Genomic DNA, 18,271 nt, shown 5'->3' with positions numbered 1-18,271 from the left:
CAATGCGAAGGAACACCTTGACATGATATCTGTAGACAAAACGTCAAGCAATAGCAATCTTGTAGCATACAAGAATAGAGTCGCAGTCAAATCTTCGACCGTCACGTTGTAGAGGATTCGAGGAATGCAAATGTCGACGTGAGCTCTTGATTTTGTTCTAGCAATGAGATAATGCTATTTCGGGTGTCAAAGAACTGTGTATAAATGCAATATAATGAGTACGTTTCTAACCTCTCATTGTGTCAGTCCACTGAACCCAATCTACTTATCATCTTCGCCTTGATCTGTTTCACTCATTCAGACTCAAATACGTCTAATGATTGAACCTTATTCAACAGTCTACCCCCACAACCCCCTTTTGGACATTCGATTAGAATCACAAATTCTCTACTGCCCTCATGGGGCATCCTTATACCTTTACACGCAATGCCTTATTCCGTCTTGGAAGCTGCAACAGCTTTCCTAGACTCAGTGGTGTCTTCGCTGCTCCAATTGCCGTCACGGAGAAAAACACGGCGATTTTGACTCTAGCGCAGCTTTGGGTTACGATGCAGCAGGGAACAAACAGTACGCAACCCGATCTTACGGTCCATGTCAAGTAGATATGGTTGGTGTAGAGTTGCTGATAATTCATACCGCAGTCTGACAATAACGGTTCCTGGATAACGAAGTCCTGATATATTGAATGTATTCTTCTGCTGAGCAATTTGAATCTCTGGAATAGACAAATCTAGGGGTTTGCTTCTTCTCTTGTAGTAAATTTCCTAGAATAATGCACCTTGTTATTTAATTCATTTTTAAGAGGGGGAGATAAGGTTTCTGGCTTTCTCTAGCAAAATTTCCATGTATTGATATTTTGCTTTGCATCTCATCTTCCAACAAAATTTCCATGTATTGATATCTTGCTTTGCATCTCATCTTCCAATACAAAGTTTGAGCCAGCACGTCATTTGCAAAGGAAAATCTCGCAAATTTTCTTCAGTAAATGACCGAGGCCTAGAACTGATCCATGAATGAGACTTTAATGTAGCAAACAGAATAGTGCTATAGAGATTAGACTGATTATTATCAGACCGGACCTCATAATGTTTCAAATGCCTAGGTAGTGTAATGACTAGGAAAAGCTTACTCTCGCTTCATAATGCGCAATGAGGTGATAACTCCAAGGAAACCTTTGGTCTTGTCTTACTGTAGATTTAGTTCCATATTTAGGAATCCCAGCACGGCCCAGAATTCTGTGTTGAGCATCAGCACATAAAGATAAACACTTTCCAGTTTATTTTATTTCATAAAAAAAAGTTAGGATCAAAAACTGGAATCGCGTATTGACCAACGTAACGCGTATTCATCCAACTGTTACAGATACTTGGCGTCGTCCTTAAATCAGAAGCGCCGAAATCGAATCCATTTAACCTAAATGGTTGATTCGTATTTCAAGGTACAACACTGTCGACCGTTGTAGGATATACACTTTCTCGAGTAAGTGCCACTAACAGAATGACCACAGGAAATCGGAAAAATCAATCTTGAAGTAAAAATTCGCGTTTCCTGGTTTGTGGATATGATTCGACTTTCCTTTTGGATTTCACTTAGGGATGACTTGGCTTGCAATGGATTCTCCTTGTGCAAGAGAGCCAGTCTCGACGTGTGTCCTCCGGCCTATGTTCAGAATATTTTGTGACACAAGCTAAAGATTCGTTGCCCTGATGAGTGATGTACGAAATGAATATTGTCGTAAAATGCACAAAAATACGGCACACTGGTGCCTTTTGTGGAACGAAATAAAACTCGAACAGAACCATGTGGACAAGCAATTTTTTGACACAACAATCCTTCGTGTGAATTATAAATCGATTAATCCCAAGCTTAGAAATCCTCCTATCTATAGGAATTGTCCATGGTATATACAAAGCAAAACCCGCAAATCCCTCTCTTGCTATCCATCGTTCGTATTCCAAAATCAGAGATGGGAATGTAGTCGAAGCCGAGTTCAAAAACCGGAAGTAACGCCAGGAATGTAACGATGTGGTCATACAATTGAATGATCCACCAGTCGGAGAATAACGAATGCGGCTGTAGCAATAACGGCAATGGTACGACGACCCAAAGGGGGTTAAATATGTGATGTTGTGTAACAATACTGATAGTATTCATTCGGTGCCTGCCGGTGGAACATCTCCATCTTTTGTAACAATTACATAGTCAGCACTGGTCCTGTCCCCATCAACGAGTTCGTATTCACCTTCGCTAGCACCTGGGGTAGGTGGTAGAGCACCTGGGATATGTGATGCCAGAGCTGTTGTGTATGATTGTTCTGGCTTTGGGGCAGCTGGCCTGGATGCGAGACTCCCCCCGCTTATTCCAGCACCCCGCGATGCGATGTTGTTTTCAAATTTTGGTTCTAAAGGGCTTATAGGACCGTCTGTAGACTGTTGTTGAGAAACTGATTTCCCTGGTGAGAAGCTTCCGGGGCTTGCTGCTGCTTGTTTGGCCTTTAGTCTTTCCTCGGTCGCTTTAAGTCTGGCTTCGAGTTCTTCGAGTTCGGATGTTTTTGTAGATATTTCATTCTTCCTAATAGATAAACACATGATCTTAGTATTGTGTTGTTGAAAATAGTGTTGTTGGAAAGAATGCAAGAATTATGAGGCCATACTTCTCAGAAACTATAGCGTCGAGGTCCTCGCTGCTGTCAAGCTTGAACAAATCATCCAATGCGAGAGCGAACGATCGTGCCATTTGACTAAATACCCATTAGTCTCATAACACAGTTTCCCAACCCATCAAACCTACGATTGTGGCCTGCCAGTTGGCACATATTGACTATCGAGTTCGGCGTCGGACATGATTGATGGTGAAGTTAAAGTATCTCGAGCTATCTGGATATAGGGCTGTAGCTTAAAATGTACCCCGTAATTGAGATCTTCGGGTACGCGAGATTGAAATTTGGAGGTTGGGTATGGAATGTTCCTAGAATGGTAGATGGAAAAATCGACTTGTTGTGATAAGAGTTGGATGATTTCTGGAAAAGTAGAAAACCTTAAGATTAACAGATTCCGACTTCTTCTTGTATGTGTTAATGAATCGTAATAAGTTTGATGCGGATCTCTTGATGCGGATCCTCTGCTTTCATAGATTGGAGGTTGGCACCTTAAAGAGAAATAATAGGGGCTGCTAGACTAGTGTCATGTGAAATTAATGGAGAAGCTTTTGGTTCGTTCTTTCCATCAGCTGGGGGTGACAAATGACGAGGAGTGGATATATATATGATCAAAATTCAGGAACAACCTTAAGGGCTTTTTTGGTTCATGACATTTTAATCAAAATATGAAAGCGTCTAACGAGGTGAAGTTGTCTCGAATGAGAGTGCTAAGGGGAATAGTCAGGTGGAATGTGAGGAATGAATGCGTATAAATGCTGTCAACTCAAGCCACTCAAGTAAATATAGATCTATGGAAATAGAATAATCAGACCAGCTTTATGCTGGTAAATTGATGTATTGAAAAATTAACAATAGCTAGATAACATTCAGATATTTGGCATGAAGATCATCATTAAGCAATACCCAAATTGGCAAAGGTAAGGTTTCCCATGAGGGGCAATATTCCTAGAAGGTTTTATCGGTTCATGAAGCAGATGAAAAGCAAGTTCGTAAAGCATTGATGTGGCTATCAACAACGCATAAAGGTGTGTCTTCGGGAAAAGGATAAATGGATGCGTAGGATACTGGACATAAATAGGGCATAGATTGAAAGTATATTTGAATAAGATGACAGGATACCTCTTCAATGCCATGCACACATTCGAACACCTTCTTCTCCATTTCTCGAAGGATTTCTCAAAGAGTTTAGACGACCCCTTTAATGCTAATAAGAAGCGACAATTTCAACTCGGGTCAGTATTCTGTTAAAAATACAAAAACTATAAGACGCGGTAGGTAGTTTTCTTGAGAAATAGCAGACTTGGGTAGGTAGATAGAGAGAGAGGTATCGGTACTCGAAAACTTTATAGTTTACTCCAACTGCGTTCATCGTCATAGATACCGGTAGATGCTAGATCGATAGTAACTCTTACTGTCAACTCATAGCGGTAGATAACTCTACCCGTCATAATCTAATGAGTGTCTGGGAGAATAGCTGAACGATCTACAGCGCTGTTTTAGGTTTATGGGAAGGGTAAAATCCTTGACACTGATGACAATGCTGAACTCAGTGTGCTGTACGAACATGCGAAGCAAATATAGTGTGGGAGTGTAGCTGGCTTGATTGTGAAAAGACTCGCGAGCTGGAAAGAAAAACATGATCGAATGACTATGTCTAGGTGTGTAATATATACGTACTCCGTGGGTAGGTAAGTAATCTTTATACACAACTTCATATGTCTACACTGTACATCGCATCTTTCGAATTGTTGGAATGCTTCACCAACGATTCCCAACAAGACAATTCTAAAGAACTGGGGGATCTTCAAATGTACCTAGGTAGCCGACCGACAGCTGGCTTTAAATTCCGAGTCGATTTCCATTTCCACTTCCATTGAATCTGATTTTGTTTTGTTTTGTTTTGTTTTTATCTTGATAGAGTCACGTGACTCTTCTTAAAAATCTGGGCTAGGAAGCTACCTAGTAGGTATTGTTGTGGTCAGAACAGAACATGCGAATGTGAAATGGTATGAATAACCTCATACTCATAAATTTGATCATAAATCAATCAATTGTTGTCCCCATCAACCACGACCCAAATTTCTATCAGTCGCGATCAATTATAACTCGTGATAAAGATTTAATCCCTCTGTAGGTTTTCGCATCGATTATATCGCTTTAAATGCATCATTAATTATTTGAAAAAGGTTGTCTTGACACTCTGAACCTTTAATCGCGAATTTGATCCACCCAACTTTCCTCTTCTTCGTCGTGGCTCCTCTTCACCCTCCCAAAAGTCGTGGAAATCCCCTCGAAAGCTGGCGAGGAGGATACCGTGGCATGAATACTACCACAGCCTATACGCCTCTTGAATGTTTATTGTTATTTCAATCTTTAGTCGCATATGGCACCGATCCAAACTCATTTACTCAAATTTCTCAACTCTTGACCAATAATTCCCTGGTTAAGGATGGGGAAACATACGATGCTGGAAGACTGAGTGCGGATCTATTGGGGGATTTATATCTACGACTTCTGCGAGAGGAATTGAAGAATGATGCAGAGCAAGATGTGCAAGAAGAAACTGGACCGTCGCCGTCAAAAAAACGAAAACTCTCAAGTCCACATTTGCCAACTATCAAGGATGCCCAACCTTATCGAGAAAAATTGCCAATTTTAGTGGAGAGGTTATATGAGCGGTACAAAGATTATATGGTACGGGCCATTAGGGAAGATGAGGAGAATTACCGAGCTGTTCAACGAGATATTGCGGCAATTGAGAGAGGAGATTGGGATGAGAGAATATTGAGAGAAGAACGGGCGGTCACGGAACAAAATGGGCACAAACAAATTGTGGATGCTGGCATGAAGCCGAATGGTACCTCTAGCAATGTTCCTATCACGGAGGAAGGTATATCGAAGGAATCCAAGCCTTTGGATAGCAGACTACAGGATCCACGGCCGACAGAACCTAGGCGTCTGGAGCCCCAGCTGCCACAAATCAAGTCATTTGAGATAGCTATTCCGCAATCATTACCTCAAAATGTAAGAGAGCAATCAAGAACAAAAGCATCTCCATCTCCTGGTCCATCTCCAAGAACCGAAGGTCGACCAGAAGGTTTGGCTATCAGTGATGTTTTAAACACTCAAAATTCCACCCCTGTTCCTCCCCCCAAAAATGTCACGGAACAACAGCCTCGAAATGGTATGCAACATGGGGTACCACCAATGGCTCATCAAAGATCTGGCAGTCATGGTCCACATGGTCCATCTCCATTACAAACTCAGGCTCATTCGCCACAACTTGGTCCTCCTCCTTTGCAATGGGAACCACCATTTCACCCCGGGGGTCCCAATCCTCCACAGTTCCACAACCCTCAACCTGGATCGCCGCATCCATCTCCACACTCCCAGTTCTACCCCCCACCGTTCCCTTCATATCCTCCCCATTCGTACCCGCCCCCTAACCATCGAAATTCCCTACCAAGTCCACATTTACCTCCGCCCCATCATTCTGTACCATCATCTCCACTGAACCCACAGTATCAACAAGGCGTTCTGTTACCACCCCCTCATACAATGGGTAGGCCTCCAAGCACTACCGGCACCCAACTAGATGCGTTAGCGGACGTTGCTGGGCAGCAATATCGTGCGAATTCTGGGTCTCCTATGCCTCAGCAAGGACCTTTACCTCCGGTCTCTTTGCCTCCAGGGTCTATGCCACAAATTCCACCTCACATGCCATACACACATTCATTTCCACCTCCACCTCCACAAAGACCTCTCTCCTCGACTGGCCATCCTCCTCCACAATGGATCCCTCCCTTCCAATCACCACCATACCCACTACCATATCAACTTAATGGACCTCCAAATGCACGACCGCCATTTCCCCGACCAGAACTCGTTGCTCCGGAGAACAGGCAGTATAATTCACCTTATAATGCAAATCAAAGTCCACGGCCTTCTCTACCCATTAATAATCCAGTGCAGCCAAGGCCGCAACTATCGCAGCCTCATACTCCGTTGTCTCAAGCACCTCAGACATTCATGACTGGAAGCGGCACTAAATGGACTCCAAGACCATCCGGCGCTACTCCACGACTACCTAGGGAGCCTTCTCGACCACAAGCAGAAGCTCTCAGTCCTATCTTAAAACCTAAAGTATTACCTCAATCAGTAGAAAAGTCTCCACAAAAGACATATCGGCCAAAGCAGGATCCTGTAAAACCGGGCAACACTAGCACACCGAACACATTACGCAGGCGAGCTGGCAGTATAACCTCAACTCCCATTATTGGCCCATTTAGAAGAAGTCAGTCGGTACAATCACATGCTGACGAACTCTCTCTGGATAACGAAGGTTCTGGTCTTCACTTCAAACAAGAAATCGCAACACCCCGTGGCGTTGGTGATGTAGCCGATATAGCGACCGATGAAAGTACAAGTCGACAATCCAAAATCCCACAATCACCTCGTCAAGCAATGAAACGAAAACGTCTTGATAGTCCCGAACTTAGGGAACCCCGTGGTCCACCCCTGTTCGTTTTATGGACTCGTGCATTCCCAAAGATTAGTGTATCTGCCTTGGAATCGATTAGTGGTCATCGAAACGCGAGCACATTTGCGAATCCCGTCAAGGAGAGAGATGCTCCCGGTTATAAAGATCTCATTCTTCGTCCACAAGATCTTAAATCTATTCGAACGGCTATCACAGCTGGACATAAAGCTGCGGCGGCTGCAGCTGCTGCTCTGGCTACACCAGATGATCAAGGCCAATCAAGTGCATGGCTGCCTATCGCTGAAGATCTCATTCCTCCAAGAGGCATAATAAATTATGCTCAGTTTGAAAAAGAATTGATGCGTATGTTTGCCAATGCTATTATGTTTAATCCCGATCCTGATCGTGGATTTGGTAAAGCATTTGAGAATAAAAGGAAAGAGTCTGAGAGGGGAGCGGTGTATGAAATTGATGAGAATTCATTGGTGAAGGATACAAGAGCTATGTTTATGGATGTCGAAAAAGATATTGGAGCATTGAGAAGTGCAGAGAGGAGAAGCGAAGAAGCTGCAGAAAGAGAAGCTCTTGGTGGACCTTGGGGTATTAGACATACGAATAGTCATGCTGCACCTGATGATGATGATGACGATGATGAAGTTGACGAGCTAGCAGGGGATGGAGATAGCGTTGTGGGCAACGGAAGTGGCACGATAAAAAGAAGAAGAAAAGCTTGAGGCAGTGACTTCGCTTTGTAGTGTTAGTCGTCCCTCAAGGGAGATGTAAATATTATTGTGCTATGAGACATACGTTAATAATGAAAATGAGAAATCTTCTCATCGAATATACTGGTCTCTGAGTTTATTTGCCACTAATACGGTCATACTGGTCATTAATGACGATGCTTTTATGATCGGGAGAAAGACCAAGGTAAGTGTCATCTTACATTAAGCTATGGAATCATGCGTAGAGAGGATATGGGTTGCATGGGTCAACTATTGATGGGAATCTATAGACTTTTCCTGATAGCATGAAACAATTTACGGAAAACCTCACTAGACTCTAGAGCCCCCAATAAAGGAACTCACAGAGGGTCAAATTTAGAAAACTTGCTTAAGTTTTCGCTTTATATAAATGCGATTGATGGATATGACAAGCTTCAATGATGAAATTTGATCAATTTATATTTCAGGAATCAGTAATATCTATTGCGGAATTGAGAAGCAGGGAATAAGGGATATCAGAGAAGCGGGCATGTCAATTACTTGAAAGATTAGGGGAGGGAGTATGAGAAGTGGAAAGACGAGGTCTTTCCCTTCAGGGTCGGTTACTGTATCTATGCACCACCTAGCCATTTGACATACTAGAGATGTATTTCGCTGAATATTGATGAGATAGTGGCTTTGTGGGATTTGATTAACGATCTTTCCTTTGAGAATGGGAGGTATTCACATATTGCAGAGTTCCTGCTCATCTGGGCTGAGTTCACTCAAATGACACATAGGATTCTTCGTCAACAACGGAAAGAGATACCTTCTCAGCTCAGCATTGGAAGCCCTCGCACACTGAAAATTCGAGACTCAAAGGGTAATCTGTCATTACATTTGCCATTATACTATGGTTGACAGAATTAAAGACCCAGAACTAGTGGACTGCATCGATTTTTGAAATCGGCAGTTGTTAACGAGAATTGCAAAGTACTCTTAACTTGGAAAGATTTCGAAGCAGCTATTATGCTGGACGTCTCAGAAGTTTGTAGGTAGGCTACTGCCACATGAACACCACCGAAAGTGAAACTAGCAGGAGTATTGTAATATCCAAGAAGAAAAAATTGAGTACCTAGGTACTAAATAACAATTCGCCTCGCGAAATTTGTTTGCGCCTGTTGACCCTTAATTCCATGAACCAACGCCTCTAAAACCTGAAGTAAACGACCAAGATCTTTTCAATTTAACCATATGTACTGCGAAGCATCTGGGGAGCAATCCTGTAAATCTATACACTCGATAGTCGGTATTGCCCCCTCTCCGCACTCCTAAAGACAAAAAAGAGAGCGCAGAAACTTAGCTTTCCTCGGGCGATTCATGAAGTACAGAAAGCATAGAGCTCATGGAACTGACGTCACTACTATAGTAAGACCTAGTAACAATTAGCGATCTCTCACACGCAAGTATACCACCAAAATCTAAGTAAAACCAACCTATCGTCATCTCTCCGGAACATCCTACTATCTGGACTGGTCGCATAATCTCCATTTGCATCTCTTTCCCTATACCTTCCTTCATATCCATGTTCGTTCTCAATATCTCTCATTTCCCTTTCCATATACTCATTGTCACCTTCCAGCTCGCTTATATCCTTCTCCAGATCGCGTAGTTCCTCGGTATCATGACATCGTAAATAGTCTGCCTCAGTCATTACTTTCATCTGTGGTGCTGAATCTGATGTGAGATGTTTTCGTTCTTCAAATTCATAATTCCGGCTCCGGCTATGAGAAATTTCTTTCTCTCTCTGAATTGTGTCCCGCGAGTCGGATCGTCCACGTTGGTTACTATAGTCACTGCCTGAAGAATGAATCAGCGTGCACTTTTCCAAGGGAATGGTGGAGGAACCTGTCACTTACCAGATTCGCCGGAAATCATCGAACCAATTTCTTTCCCCTCATATTCCTCCTCAACCTTGCTTGACCAGCAACCCATATTTTTAGGTATCTTATAAGTGCCTATGTATGTAAGAGTCTTTAAATTTTAGGTATCAAAAATATACAGCGTCGTGTCAGCAATGTGAATGAGAGAATCAAGCACCGGGCTTCAACTGAAGAGTCAAACATCTTTACGAGAAGTGGCATGAGAGATGTACATATCACCAACATCATTGAGAAAAGGCTGACGCGGTTCAATTTGGGTCCAGACCTTAACCATGGTTGTTCATGATGTTGGATGTTGGGTTAATCGCAGTGTGGCGATGTGAACAAACGCTGGCCATTGTCACGACCCAATTCACCAAGATGTGTTCATTGTTATTCATTAGACTTAGGTAGGTTACCTATACGTGATAAAGGAAGAGAATATTAATGGATGAAGTCATTAGAGTTATACCGTCTGATTATATGTCATAACAAGCTTTCGGAATAATTTGTGAAATCATCCCAAGATGTTGGTTAAGATGTACTCGAGTATGAGCCTTGAAGATCGAGCATAAGGATAATGATAAGGATGTTGTCAGGGTCTAGGTTTGAATTTTAGCGCTTAGGTAAGTCGTTTTACAGGTGCCTCGAGAATGGACGGCCCCTGAAACGCGCTAAAACTTGCCGATCAAAAGCCTACAACGCAAAACATTCATTTTTCACCGTTTGACTAACATCCTGTTCCAGCTTTCCAGAGTTTTCCCGTTCAACAATGAGGTCAAGGAGGAACGCATAAGAGCGATATGATGAGCAAGGACATTGAATTTCCTTTAAGGAATCGAGATTTGCCGCTTCAAGTTTGTCAGCCACATCGATGCATCCTTGAATATAGAACCCGCGCGACGACCAAGCGCGATGAAGAAACTGGACTGGACGCGCATGTTATTGTCTGCAGAAGTATTACTGTCGCGCTCTAGATCTGGGAAGATCTAGAATCTAAATTGTTCTCAAGATCTGTGCAGCTTGTCAAACATATGACAGCACGGATTATACTTTTGGAAGATGTTGAGCAATGGCTTTTTTGTCTTCATCCGTGGTAGTTGCGCACATTTGCGCGAGTTTGTCACATTTACTAGAGATGATAGTGGAGTTTAATCTCTTGGCAAGCTCTCCGTCCTCTTCTCAAGTTTCTTTTCATTGGTAATTGCAGCCCATGATGAATATTGTGGGGATGGTTTCCGAGTGAAAGTTTCATCTGGACTGATAATGTGCACTTGGTGATTTGAGTCAGTTTGGTAGTGGTGAGCTCAAACTTGCTCATTACAATTGGCTGATGTCTTGGCAATGGGTTGATAATTGAAGGTTTCCTATTTCTCGAGCTCGATCGTTTACTTCTGATATTCGACTCCATTGCTGGCAATCTATCTTCTTGTTTGTAATACCGGTATCTAATTGACATCATGGAGGTCATTGAAGCTCGCCATATCCAAATGGCGGATAATACGTCAACCATGGAACCACATTGGGGATATGTTGCTCGTGTGTTGCCATGCACAAATGATGCTGGTTCATGTGAATATCTGGATTCTGTTTATGTAAGTCATTTTGCCAGTTGCCCTGCTTTCAGAACTCTATTATATGCCGCTTCCGACAGATCACCTTTCGTCCCTTCTGGTTGTACGAACCAAATCCTCAATTTTGATACTGACATTCTTTAGCACACACACGATATATCTATGCTCTACACTTTTATCTTATGGGCAGTAATAGGAGGCATTCTGGTTATACTCACTACTCTACATTTCATAAAACCTTCAGGACAAGCTTCTACCAAAGCTAGAGACTCAGAGATACAAAGTAGCGCGGGCAATTCATCCTGGTACTATCGTGCATGGCGTGGAACAACGGCTGCTTTCCGACGATATCTCCTTCCAGAAAGCTTTATCAAATTCTTTGGACATGTAACCAGGTTGCAGGTTTTGATACTAGCAATCATGCTAGGTTACTTACTCATCTTTACGTAAGTATTGCGCCCCTTTGAGGAAAGTCTTGTACAGTAGTAATAATGTTCGACAGATTTGTTGGCGAGACCTACAAAAGATGGATAACTCCTGTCAAAAAGTCGACTCTGTTCAATACCCGATCCGGCCTCGGTGGTTTCTCCGACCGTTTAGGAGCATTCGCGTATGCATTAACACCATTTACGGTACTCCTTAGCACTCGGGAATCAGCTCTAAGTCTCGCGACTGGAATTCCTTATCAATCATTCAACTTTTTACATCGCTGGATCGGACGCGTTATTTTCATTCAATCCGCTGTACATACGTTTGGCTGGACACTTATCGAAGCACGTTTATACCAACCCCAACCGACTACCTGGCAAAATTTCATTAAAGAGCCTTATATCATCTGGGGTTGCTTTGCATTATCATTTGTTTGCTTCCTATATGTTTTTAGTATTCGAAGAGTTATTCAATGGTCAGGATACGAGTTCTTCAGGAAGACTCATTATGTGGTGGCTTGTTTATACATTGGTGCATGTTGGGGCCATTGGCAACAATTGAAATGTTGGATGATTGCCTCTCTTGGGTTGTTCTTTATTGATCGAGGAGTGAGGATCTTAAGAACTTTGCTAATTCACGTTGGGTATTTTGACGCCAGTGGTAACGCAGGTAAGAATCTAAATTGATCCTTGATAATTGGTTTCACTTGTTAATTAATTTAGGTCTCGGATTTCACCCTGCTCAATCGACCCTTCAGTACTTTGATGACAAGGACGGTGGTGTCGTTCGTTTGGAATTCGACCACAAACACGCCCCATGGGCTCTTGGACAACATTTCTTCCTCTGCTTTCCTGCTCTCAGTATCTGGCAATCACATCCCATAACTGTGGCATCAGTACCCTCAGATCATCACACATACATTATTCGCTGCCGCTCAGGTGAAACTGGGAACCTCAAAAAGATAGCCTTGGATGGTCAACTCACTACTTCTGTAATCCTCAGCGGTCCTTACGGAGAACAGTTATTAAAACCAACAGAAGAGCCAACCAACATTCTAACTATAGCCGGCGGAACTGGTATTTCATTAACACTACCTCTCGTTTTGGCGGCTACTGCCAGCGATGCAAAAATATACGAAGGACGAGCCATTGATTTTGTTTGGATCGTGCGACGGAGTTCGTGTCTAGACTGGATCCGAGAGGAATTAGAGGAGGTAAAAAGGAGATCAAGGGATAGGGGAATGAATCTTAATATTCACATCTACATCACACAAGAGGAAGATCCCGAATTGGAAGGGAAAACAGAAGAGGCTGTTATCAACGATGAAAAGACAGTCATGGAAATGGATGATAAAGCCATGGTAAACTCGATATCAAGTTTGAGTTCGGAAGGAGGTTCCGGGGGGTTCAAGGTTTCATATCTGGGTGGCTGCAAATGTTGTCATCCTGATTTGAAACAGGTGGTTAATAGCTTCATGCAAGAGAGAGCGGGGAATGCATATAGAACGAGGGTCGTTGCGAGTGGACCCAATGGTATGGGAAAGGATTTGAGGAGTGCTGTTGCTAAATGCAATGATGGATGTGCGGTTTTGAGGGGGGAAAAGAAGGGTGATGTGGAGTTGGTCTGGGATGCGAGAGATTAATACCAGAACTTAAGGAAGTTTTGGGACAAAAAGTATGTTAATGGGGCGTGGAAGATAAAATTATAGCGATGACTTTATGAATTATGACTTTATGTACAGCTTGTATTTTCAAAGTTATTGAAAATAATAGTAGAGCAATTAAATTTCTTCAAAACTATTTCTATTTCCTTGGGCCAATGTTCTTCGATGTGTGTGAAGTGGCGATCGCGCTAATCCAGTGGAATTATGTAGATATCTGAAATACGCAGATGTTCCTTCCATTGGCTGCTGGCAAACCACTTCAGCCTTCTACCAACAAGGAGGTTACATTCCGCCCATCAATGACTTCCTCCAAGCCCTATTCGCGGAACCGGAAACGAAAAACTTTATATTCTATGACTCAATTTCACTTCTCAGGGATACAGGCGCTTATTCAACGCACAAACAAACCTCCTCGCCTATTATCAACCCATTTTAGAACCCCCCGGTTCACCACATGGTCTGCAGGATTAATGCCGGTCTACCGCAATCACATATCCGGGCCCTTTACGAGAGCATCCGAGCAAGAGACTAGATTCTGCATCGATTCCCTGTCTAGTTACAGAAAATGACTGTGAGAATGGAAAGGTGTGGGGAACCAACATGCTCGATTAGGACTTGAGATGACCGCTTATTATCTGAGTTGGGAAAGGGTTATTGAGTAATGGGTCTGGGGTAGGTTTAAGTCGTATTGATTCGGTAGTTCGGAGGGGATGGAGGTCTAGATGAGGGTTGGTATTACCGAATGAATGGGTTTTACGAGCTGGTGGACAGGTGTGGTGGGATGTGGCAATGGTAATTTCCGATGGGGAATCAGGATGGGAGAGAATTGGGAGGGTATATAGGAGATTATCCTGAAGGAGGGGGAGAAGCTCTGATAGTATCTGCTTTGGGCAGTCATCTTTGAGTTTCCTACTTTCAAGTGCTGAATTTGTTGTCAATCTCATTACCGACTTATTATCACACATTCGCTATCGTCAAAATTCCTTTCTTTACCGCAATCCCAGAGAATCCCCATTTCTAAATACAACTGCACTTATAATCATAAAATGGCCGTCACATGGAAAACACCTAAATTAACCCTCTTAACACGATTCAGAAGTACAAGGTAAATGCTCCATTTTTCACCTCTCGCTTACATCAAATTACTAACATCCAACCAGCTCCTCTTCCTCCACGTTCTCATTTTCCTCTTCCGAAGACAATGAAAGCACACTCGACGATGAAGCCCAGGCACTAAGAAAAGAACGTACTGGACATAGTAAGTTCTACATATTCTATTCAGCAAGCATTCTGGTTCTAACGCAAGTGAAAATAGGTTGCAAGAAGAAGAGTAACCTGGAGAAGTTGGAGAGAGTGATTATTTTCTGTAGTTTGTTTTGTTAGGGTTTACTTTCTTGGGCTTGGGTTTGGGATCTGGATTTGGAGTTGGATTTGGGTTTGGACACGAAAATTTGACTTGGTGCAATAGGTAGTCTAGAGATGGCTAAAACTAAAATGAGATTCGAGGGATTGCGTCAAACGAGCGCGGCATGATGACTTCGCTTTCGCAAGATATTGGAGTTTGTATTAGATGAAGTGTATGGTTCAAACCTCTCCTAGATTTGAAATTCTCATCTGTGAGTTCTTTCATGTGGAAGAATCTCTCAATGCATTTATATTCTCAAACCAACCTTCCCTTGTCTGCCATGTATAGGTATTGAAGTCAAAAAATCACTACTTTGTCCTCTTAGATTCACTAAGTGAAGGTGCTTATTCACCTCCTTCGCTGGTCCCTTTGGATATTTCGTGTCATTTATGAGAGTTTCCGTTATGATTAGACTTTAAAGATACCTAATCTATTCAGTCCAGGTCGTCCTAAGATCAAATGAAAGCTGAACTAGAGGTGATAAAACACAACATGCTTCATCCCTCTGAGAAAGCATTCATATTCATCTCTTTCCCAGTATCAGGACACCGCTCTCAGGTATCATAAAATTGCCTGATACTGTTCTGAATGATACTTCACACTTTAGACAATACCAAGATCTAGAAAAAAGAAGGGAAAGCGTATATTTATGCCATGCATAGCAATATACTAATTCCCTAAATCATAAGTGCTATGCACTCTAATAAACCTGGCCAGATCATGTCTATTATTTAAAACATCCGAATACCTAGGTAAGCAGCTTGTATCATTGAAATTAGTATAAATTCGATTTGGAGTATTTTGTCCTCACGCATTCACCTTCTTGATATCAACATTATCTTAGAAAACAATAGTATCTCGTGGTCTGGAAGAAAAATAAAATAGAAAAAAAACTTTCAACTCACGAGTGAATGGTTCTCATTCAATATGTTGAAAATTTTCCTCATTTCGGTAAAGGTTGCTGAGTTGATTTTTGCGCTTGTGGCCAAACAATTTTTTCATTACCACCAACCTCCAAAACCATACACGAACAAAACATATCACGGTGCAGCATATTCTATCGGATACCAAGGTCAAGAAAGCATTGGTTTGTTCGTTTATTGCACAGTCAGATATCCTTCTCATCATAGCCAGACGGATACTTTTTGGCAGAAAGTGTCGCACAAGTCACTATTTGCAAGACCAATGGAGCCAAACAATCTTGACAGAGGTCCCAATCCGTCGATCCAGACAATGAAGTCGAGAGAAATGATCGATCAACAAGTCAGTGGAGAATCATCAAGCAAAGGCAATCCTCTTCCCGTCGATCCTTCTACCAAACGTGCATTTGATCATTTGACGAAGTCGCAAGCTTCTGGTGATGTTTGTCTCCCTGGATCTATTAACTGGAAATCAGTTGAGGGACGAGGCTCCAAATTTTTGAAAGACTCAGACATCGAAATGGAGATGGGAGTTACAGGCCATGAAAATGGTGAACAAATTGGCGTGGTTGTTGAAAGTGTTGAACCACGAGTTCGATTGCCGGTAATGACACAAGGAATTTTCAATTTCGTAGCCATTGCACAATTTCAAGATGAGCTTGAGGATGCCAAGAAAGAACTAGATAAGCAGAAAGCAAAATCTGTACTATCAAAGGATGAAATCATTCTACCAAAGATAATGAGTCTGCCGCAACTGATGGAGATGTTTCCAGCAGTGGGAGACCAGATCGATGCTAAGATGGACCAGAAGTTGAGTGATGCTCGCGAAGAATACGAGATGAAATTCAAGAGGTTGCAAGATGAACACAATGACGAGCTTTTAAGAATAGGAGCAGTTGTAAGCGAGTCGGAGTCAAAACTACACGAAGCTGAGGAAAAGTTGAGCGGCTTGGCAGGATCTGGTCAGAGATATCCAAATGCGTCGTTCCGTAATGTCTTGCCGGGCATTCAAAACTCTCATGGTCCTTCAAGAAACAATACCAAGAGAAGAAAACGCCTTAATCCAGCCGCACAGAGTGTCAACTATCAAGCTCCACAAGCGTTTGCTTTTGGTTCTCCTGCCGCTCCCACAAACCCTTTCCGAAACAACCGATTGGCAAATGGCAATGGTTCTTCTACCCCTTTTACAAACCCTTTCCGAAACAATGGATTGGCAAACCGCGATGGTTCTTCTGCCCCTTTTACAAACCCTTTCCGAAACAATGGATTGGCAAACCGCGATGGTTCTTCTACACCACTTACAAACCCTTTCCGAAATAACGGATTGGGAAACGGTAATGGCTCTCTCACCCCTCTTGCAAACCCATTCCGATTGGCAAACGGCGATGGTCAAAAAAGGAGATGCGACGAGCCCATTCAACCTGAGTTCGGCAGAGATGTCAAGAGAGTGAAGATAGAGCAGATTTAAAAATTGGAGAGAAGGCTGTATCGAACGATGGAGAGAAGACTTGTGTTGATTTGGAGGAATACCTATATCAGGGGGGTAAATATAGTGCAAAAGCACCATTCTCAGTTGATATAAAACAAGAGTTTGGATAATTGTATCACCAAATTTATGGTTCCTGCCGGCTTCAAAATTGCATTTGATTACATATCACTTGCAAAGTCTGAGCTTGCAGGAATTATAAAGCTGGGCTTAATGAGAGGTTAATGTTTCAGGAAGTGGGAGGATTTAATGAATGCGTAGGGCTCCGAGAACGAGAAATCTTCTGGCTTGCCAACGTAAATAGAAGTGGAGGGTTATTTGATCCAGATCGGGGTAGTTTGGCAACTTCGTTGGAGCTTCATCTGTCTTTGTGTCCGAATAGCTCCTCCAATGTCTCAACAACCCAACTCAATCAAGTCCTAGGACCCCCTCAGTCCATTTGCAGCGTGTGCGTGATCTCATGACCGAGTGAAATAACACATCTGAGAATATCAGTCGTGTAGGATGCTTACTGCCTGACTGTCTACCGTCTGGATCTAGAAACGTTAACGGTAGGGAAAGCGGGATCTTGGAATGCCATCTCATATGTAAATTGGCAAGTGAAAGTTTCTCACTTATTAACTATTCTCGTACTTCTAATAAGAGTCGTTGAGAGTAGAAATTGTCATTACCATCATGATGTAGGCTTGGTGTATAGGTAGTCTAGCTGTAGAATGCGTGCAGTCGTAGTGGAGCATTAGCATGTTGTTGCTGCTTTAATATCGCGACTGGAGTAGCTTTAAAGCAGCCAGAAGGGCTATCACACCTGCACACCAAGCCACGAAAATACCAAACAAATCCCTATACGCTACTCCTACAATCACTCTACAACGAAACTATAAGATCGTTCAAGTGCACCATTGATCCTTAGATGGAATAAGAAATGATGAACTCAAAACAATCTCAAGTATTGAGCGTAAGAATCATGGCCGCTCTTCCGGATCTTCACCAGAGACCACCTGGGCTTTTTTGGCATCTACGTCGTTCTTTCCA

General features: G+C 42.6%; 6 protein-coding genes across 6 annotated transcripts; 4 read left to right on the top strand and 2 right to left on the bottom strand.

Annotated features, from left to right (window-relative positions):
- Nucleotides 1-1,777: 1,777 nt before the first annotated feature.
- Nucleotides 1,778-3,491, bottom strand: EAE98_003981 (uncharacterized protein). The gene is made up of 3 exons (XM_038951601.1): nt 2,791-3,491; nt 2,654-2,740; nt 1,778-2,571 (listed from the first exon to the last, which is right to left on the bottom strand). The coding sequence occupies exons 1-3, from the start codon at nt 2,841-2,843 to the stop codon at nt 2,151-2,153; spliced, it is 561 nt and encodes a 186-aa protein (XP_038812074.1). The 5' UTR covers nt 2,844-3,491; the 3' UTR covers nt 1,778-2,150.
- Nucleotides 3,492-4,978: 1,487 nt separating this feature from the next.
- Nucleotides 4,979-7,873, top strand: EAE98_003980 (uncharacterized protein; the record flags this gene model as incomplete). Its single annotated transcript, XM_038951600.1, has 1 exon — nt 4,979-7,873. One exon carries the CDS (start codon nt 4,979-4,981, stop codon nt 7,871-7,873), a length of 2,895 nt encoding a protein of 964 aa, XP_038812073.1.
- Nucleotides 7,874-9,199: 1,326 nt separating this feature from the next.
- EAE98_003979 (uncharacterized protein) lies at nt 9,200-9,835 on the bottom strand (the record flags this gene model as incomplete). The annotated part of the gene is made up of 3 exons (XM_038951599.1): nt 9,200-9,275; nt 9,337-9,700; nt 9,760-9,835. The coding sequence occupies 3 exons, from the start codon at nt 9,833-9,835 to the stop codon at nt 9,200-9,202; spliced, it is 516 nt and encodes a 171-aa protein (XP_038812072.1).
- Nucleotides 9,836-11,222: 1,387 nt separating this feature from the next.
- On the top strand, nt 11,223-13,407 carry EAE98_003978 (uncharacterized protein; the record flags this gene model as incomplete). Its single annotated transcript, XM_038951598.1, has 4 exons — nt 11,223-11,357; nt 11,481-11,782; nt 11,839-12,434; nt 12,488-13,407. 4 exons carry the CDS (start codon nt 11,223-11,225, stop codon nt 13,405-13,407), a joined length of 1,953 nt encoding a protein of 650 aa, XP_038812071.1.
- A 1,067-nt stretch (nt 13,408-14,474) lies between these two features.
- On the top strand, nt 14,475-14,811 carry EAE98_003977 (uncharacterized protein; the record flags this gene model as incomplete). Its single annotated transcript, XM_038951597.1, has 3 exons — nt 14,475-14,533; nt 14,589-14,686; nt 14,744-14,811. 3 exons carry the CDS (start codon nt 14,475-14,477, stop codon nt 14,809-14,811), a joined length of 225 nt encoding a protein of 74 aa, XP_038812070.1.
- A 1,207-nt stretch (nt 14,812-16,018) lies between these two features.
- EAE98_003976 (uncharacterized protein) lies at nt 16,019-17,221 on the top strand (the record flags this gene model as incomplete). The annotated part of the gene is made up of 1 exon (XM_038951596.1): nt 16,019-17,221. The coding sequence occupies one exon, from the start codon at nt 16,019-16,021 to the stop codon at nt 17,219-17,221; it is 1,203 nt and encodes a 400-aa protein (XP_038812069.1).
- Nucleotides 17,222-18,271: the final 1,050 nt, after the last annotated feature.

This window comes from Botrytis deweyae, assembly GCF_014898535.1.
Source record: "Botrytis deweyae strain B1 chromosome Unknown BDEW_007, whole genome shotgun sequence".
Classification (NCBI taxonomy): domain Eukaryota; kingdom Fungi; phylum Ascomycota; class Leotiomycetes; order Helotiales; family Sclerotiniaceae; genus Botrytis; species Botrytis deweyae.
The sequence above is the reverse complement of the archived record's forward strand: the minus strand, read 5'-3'. Positions and strand labels throughout refer to the sequence as shown.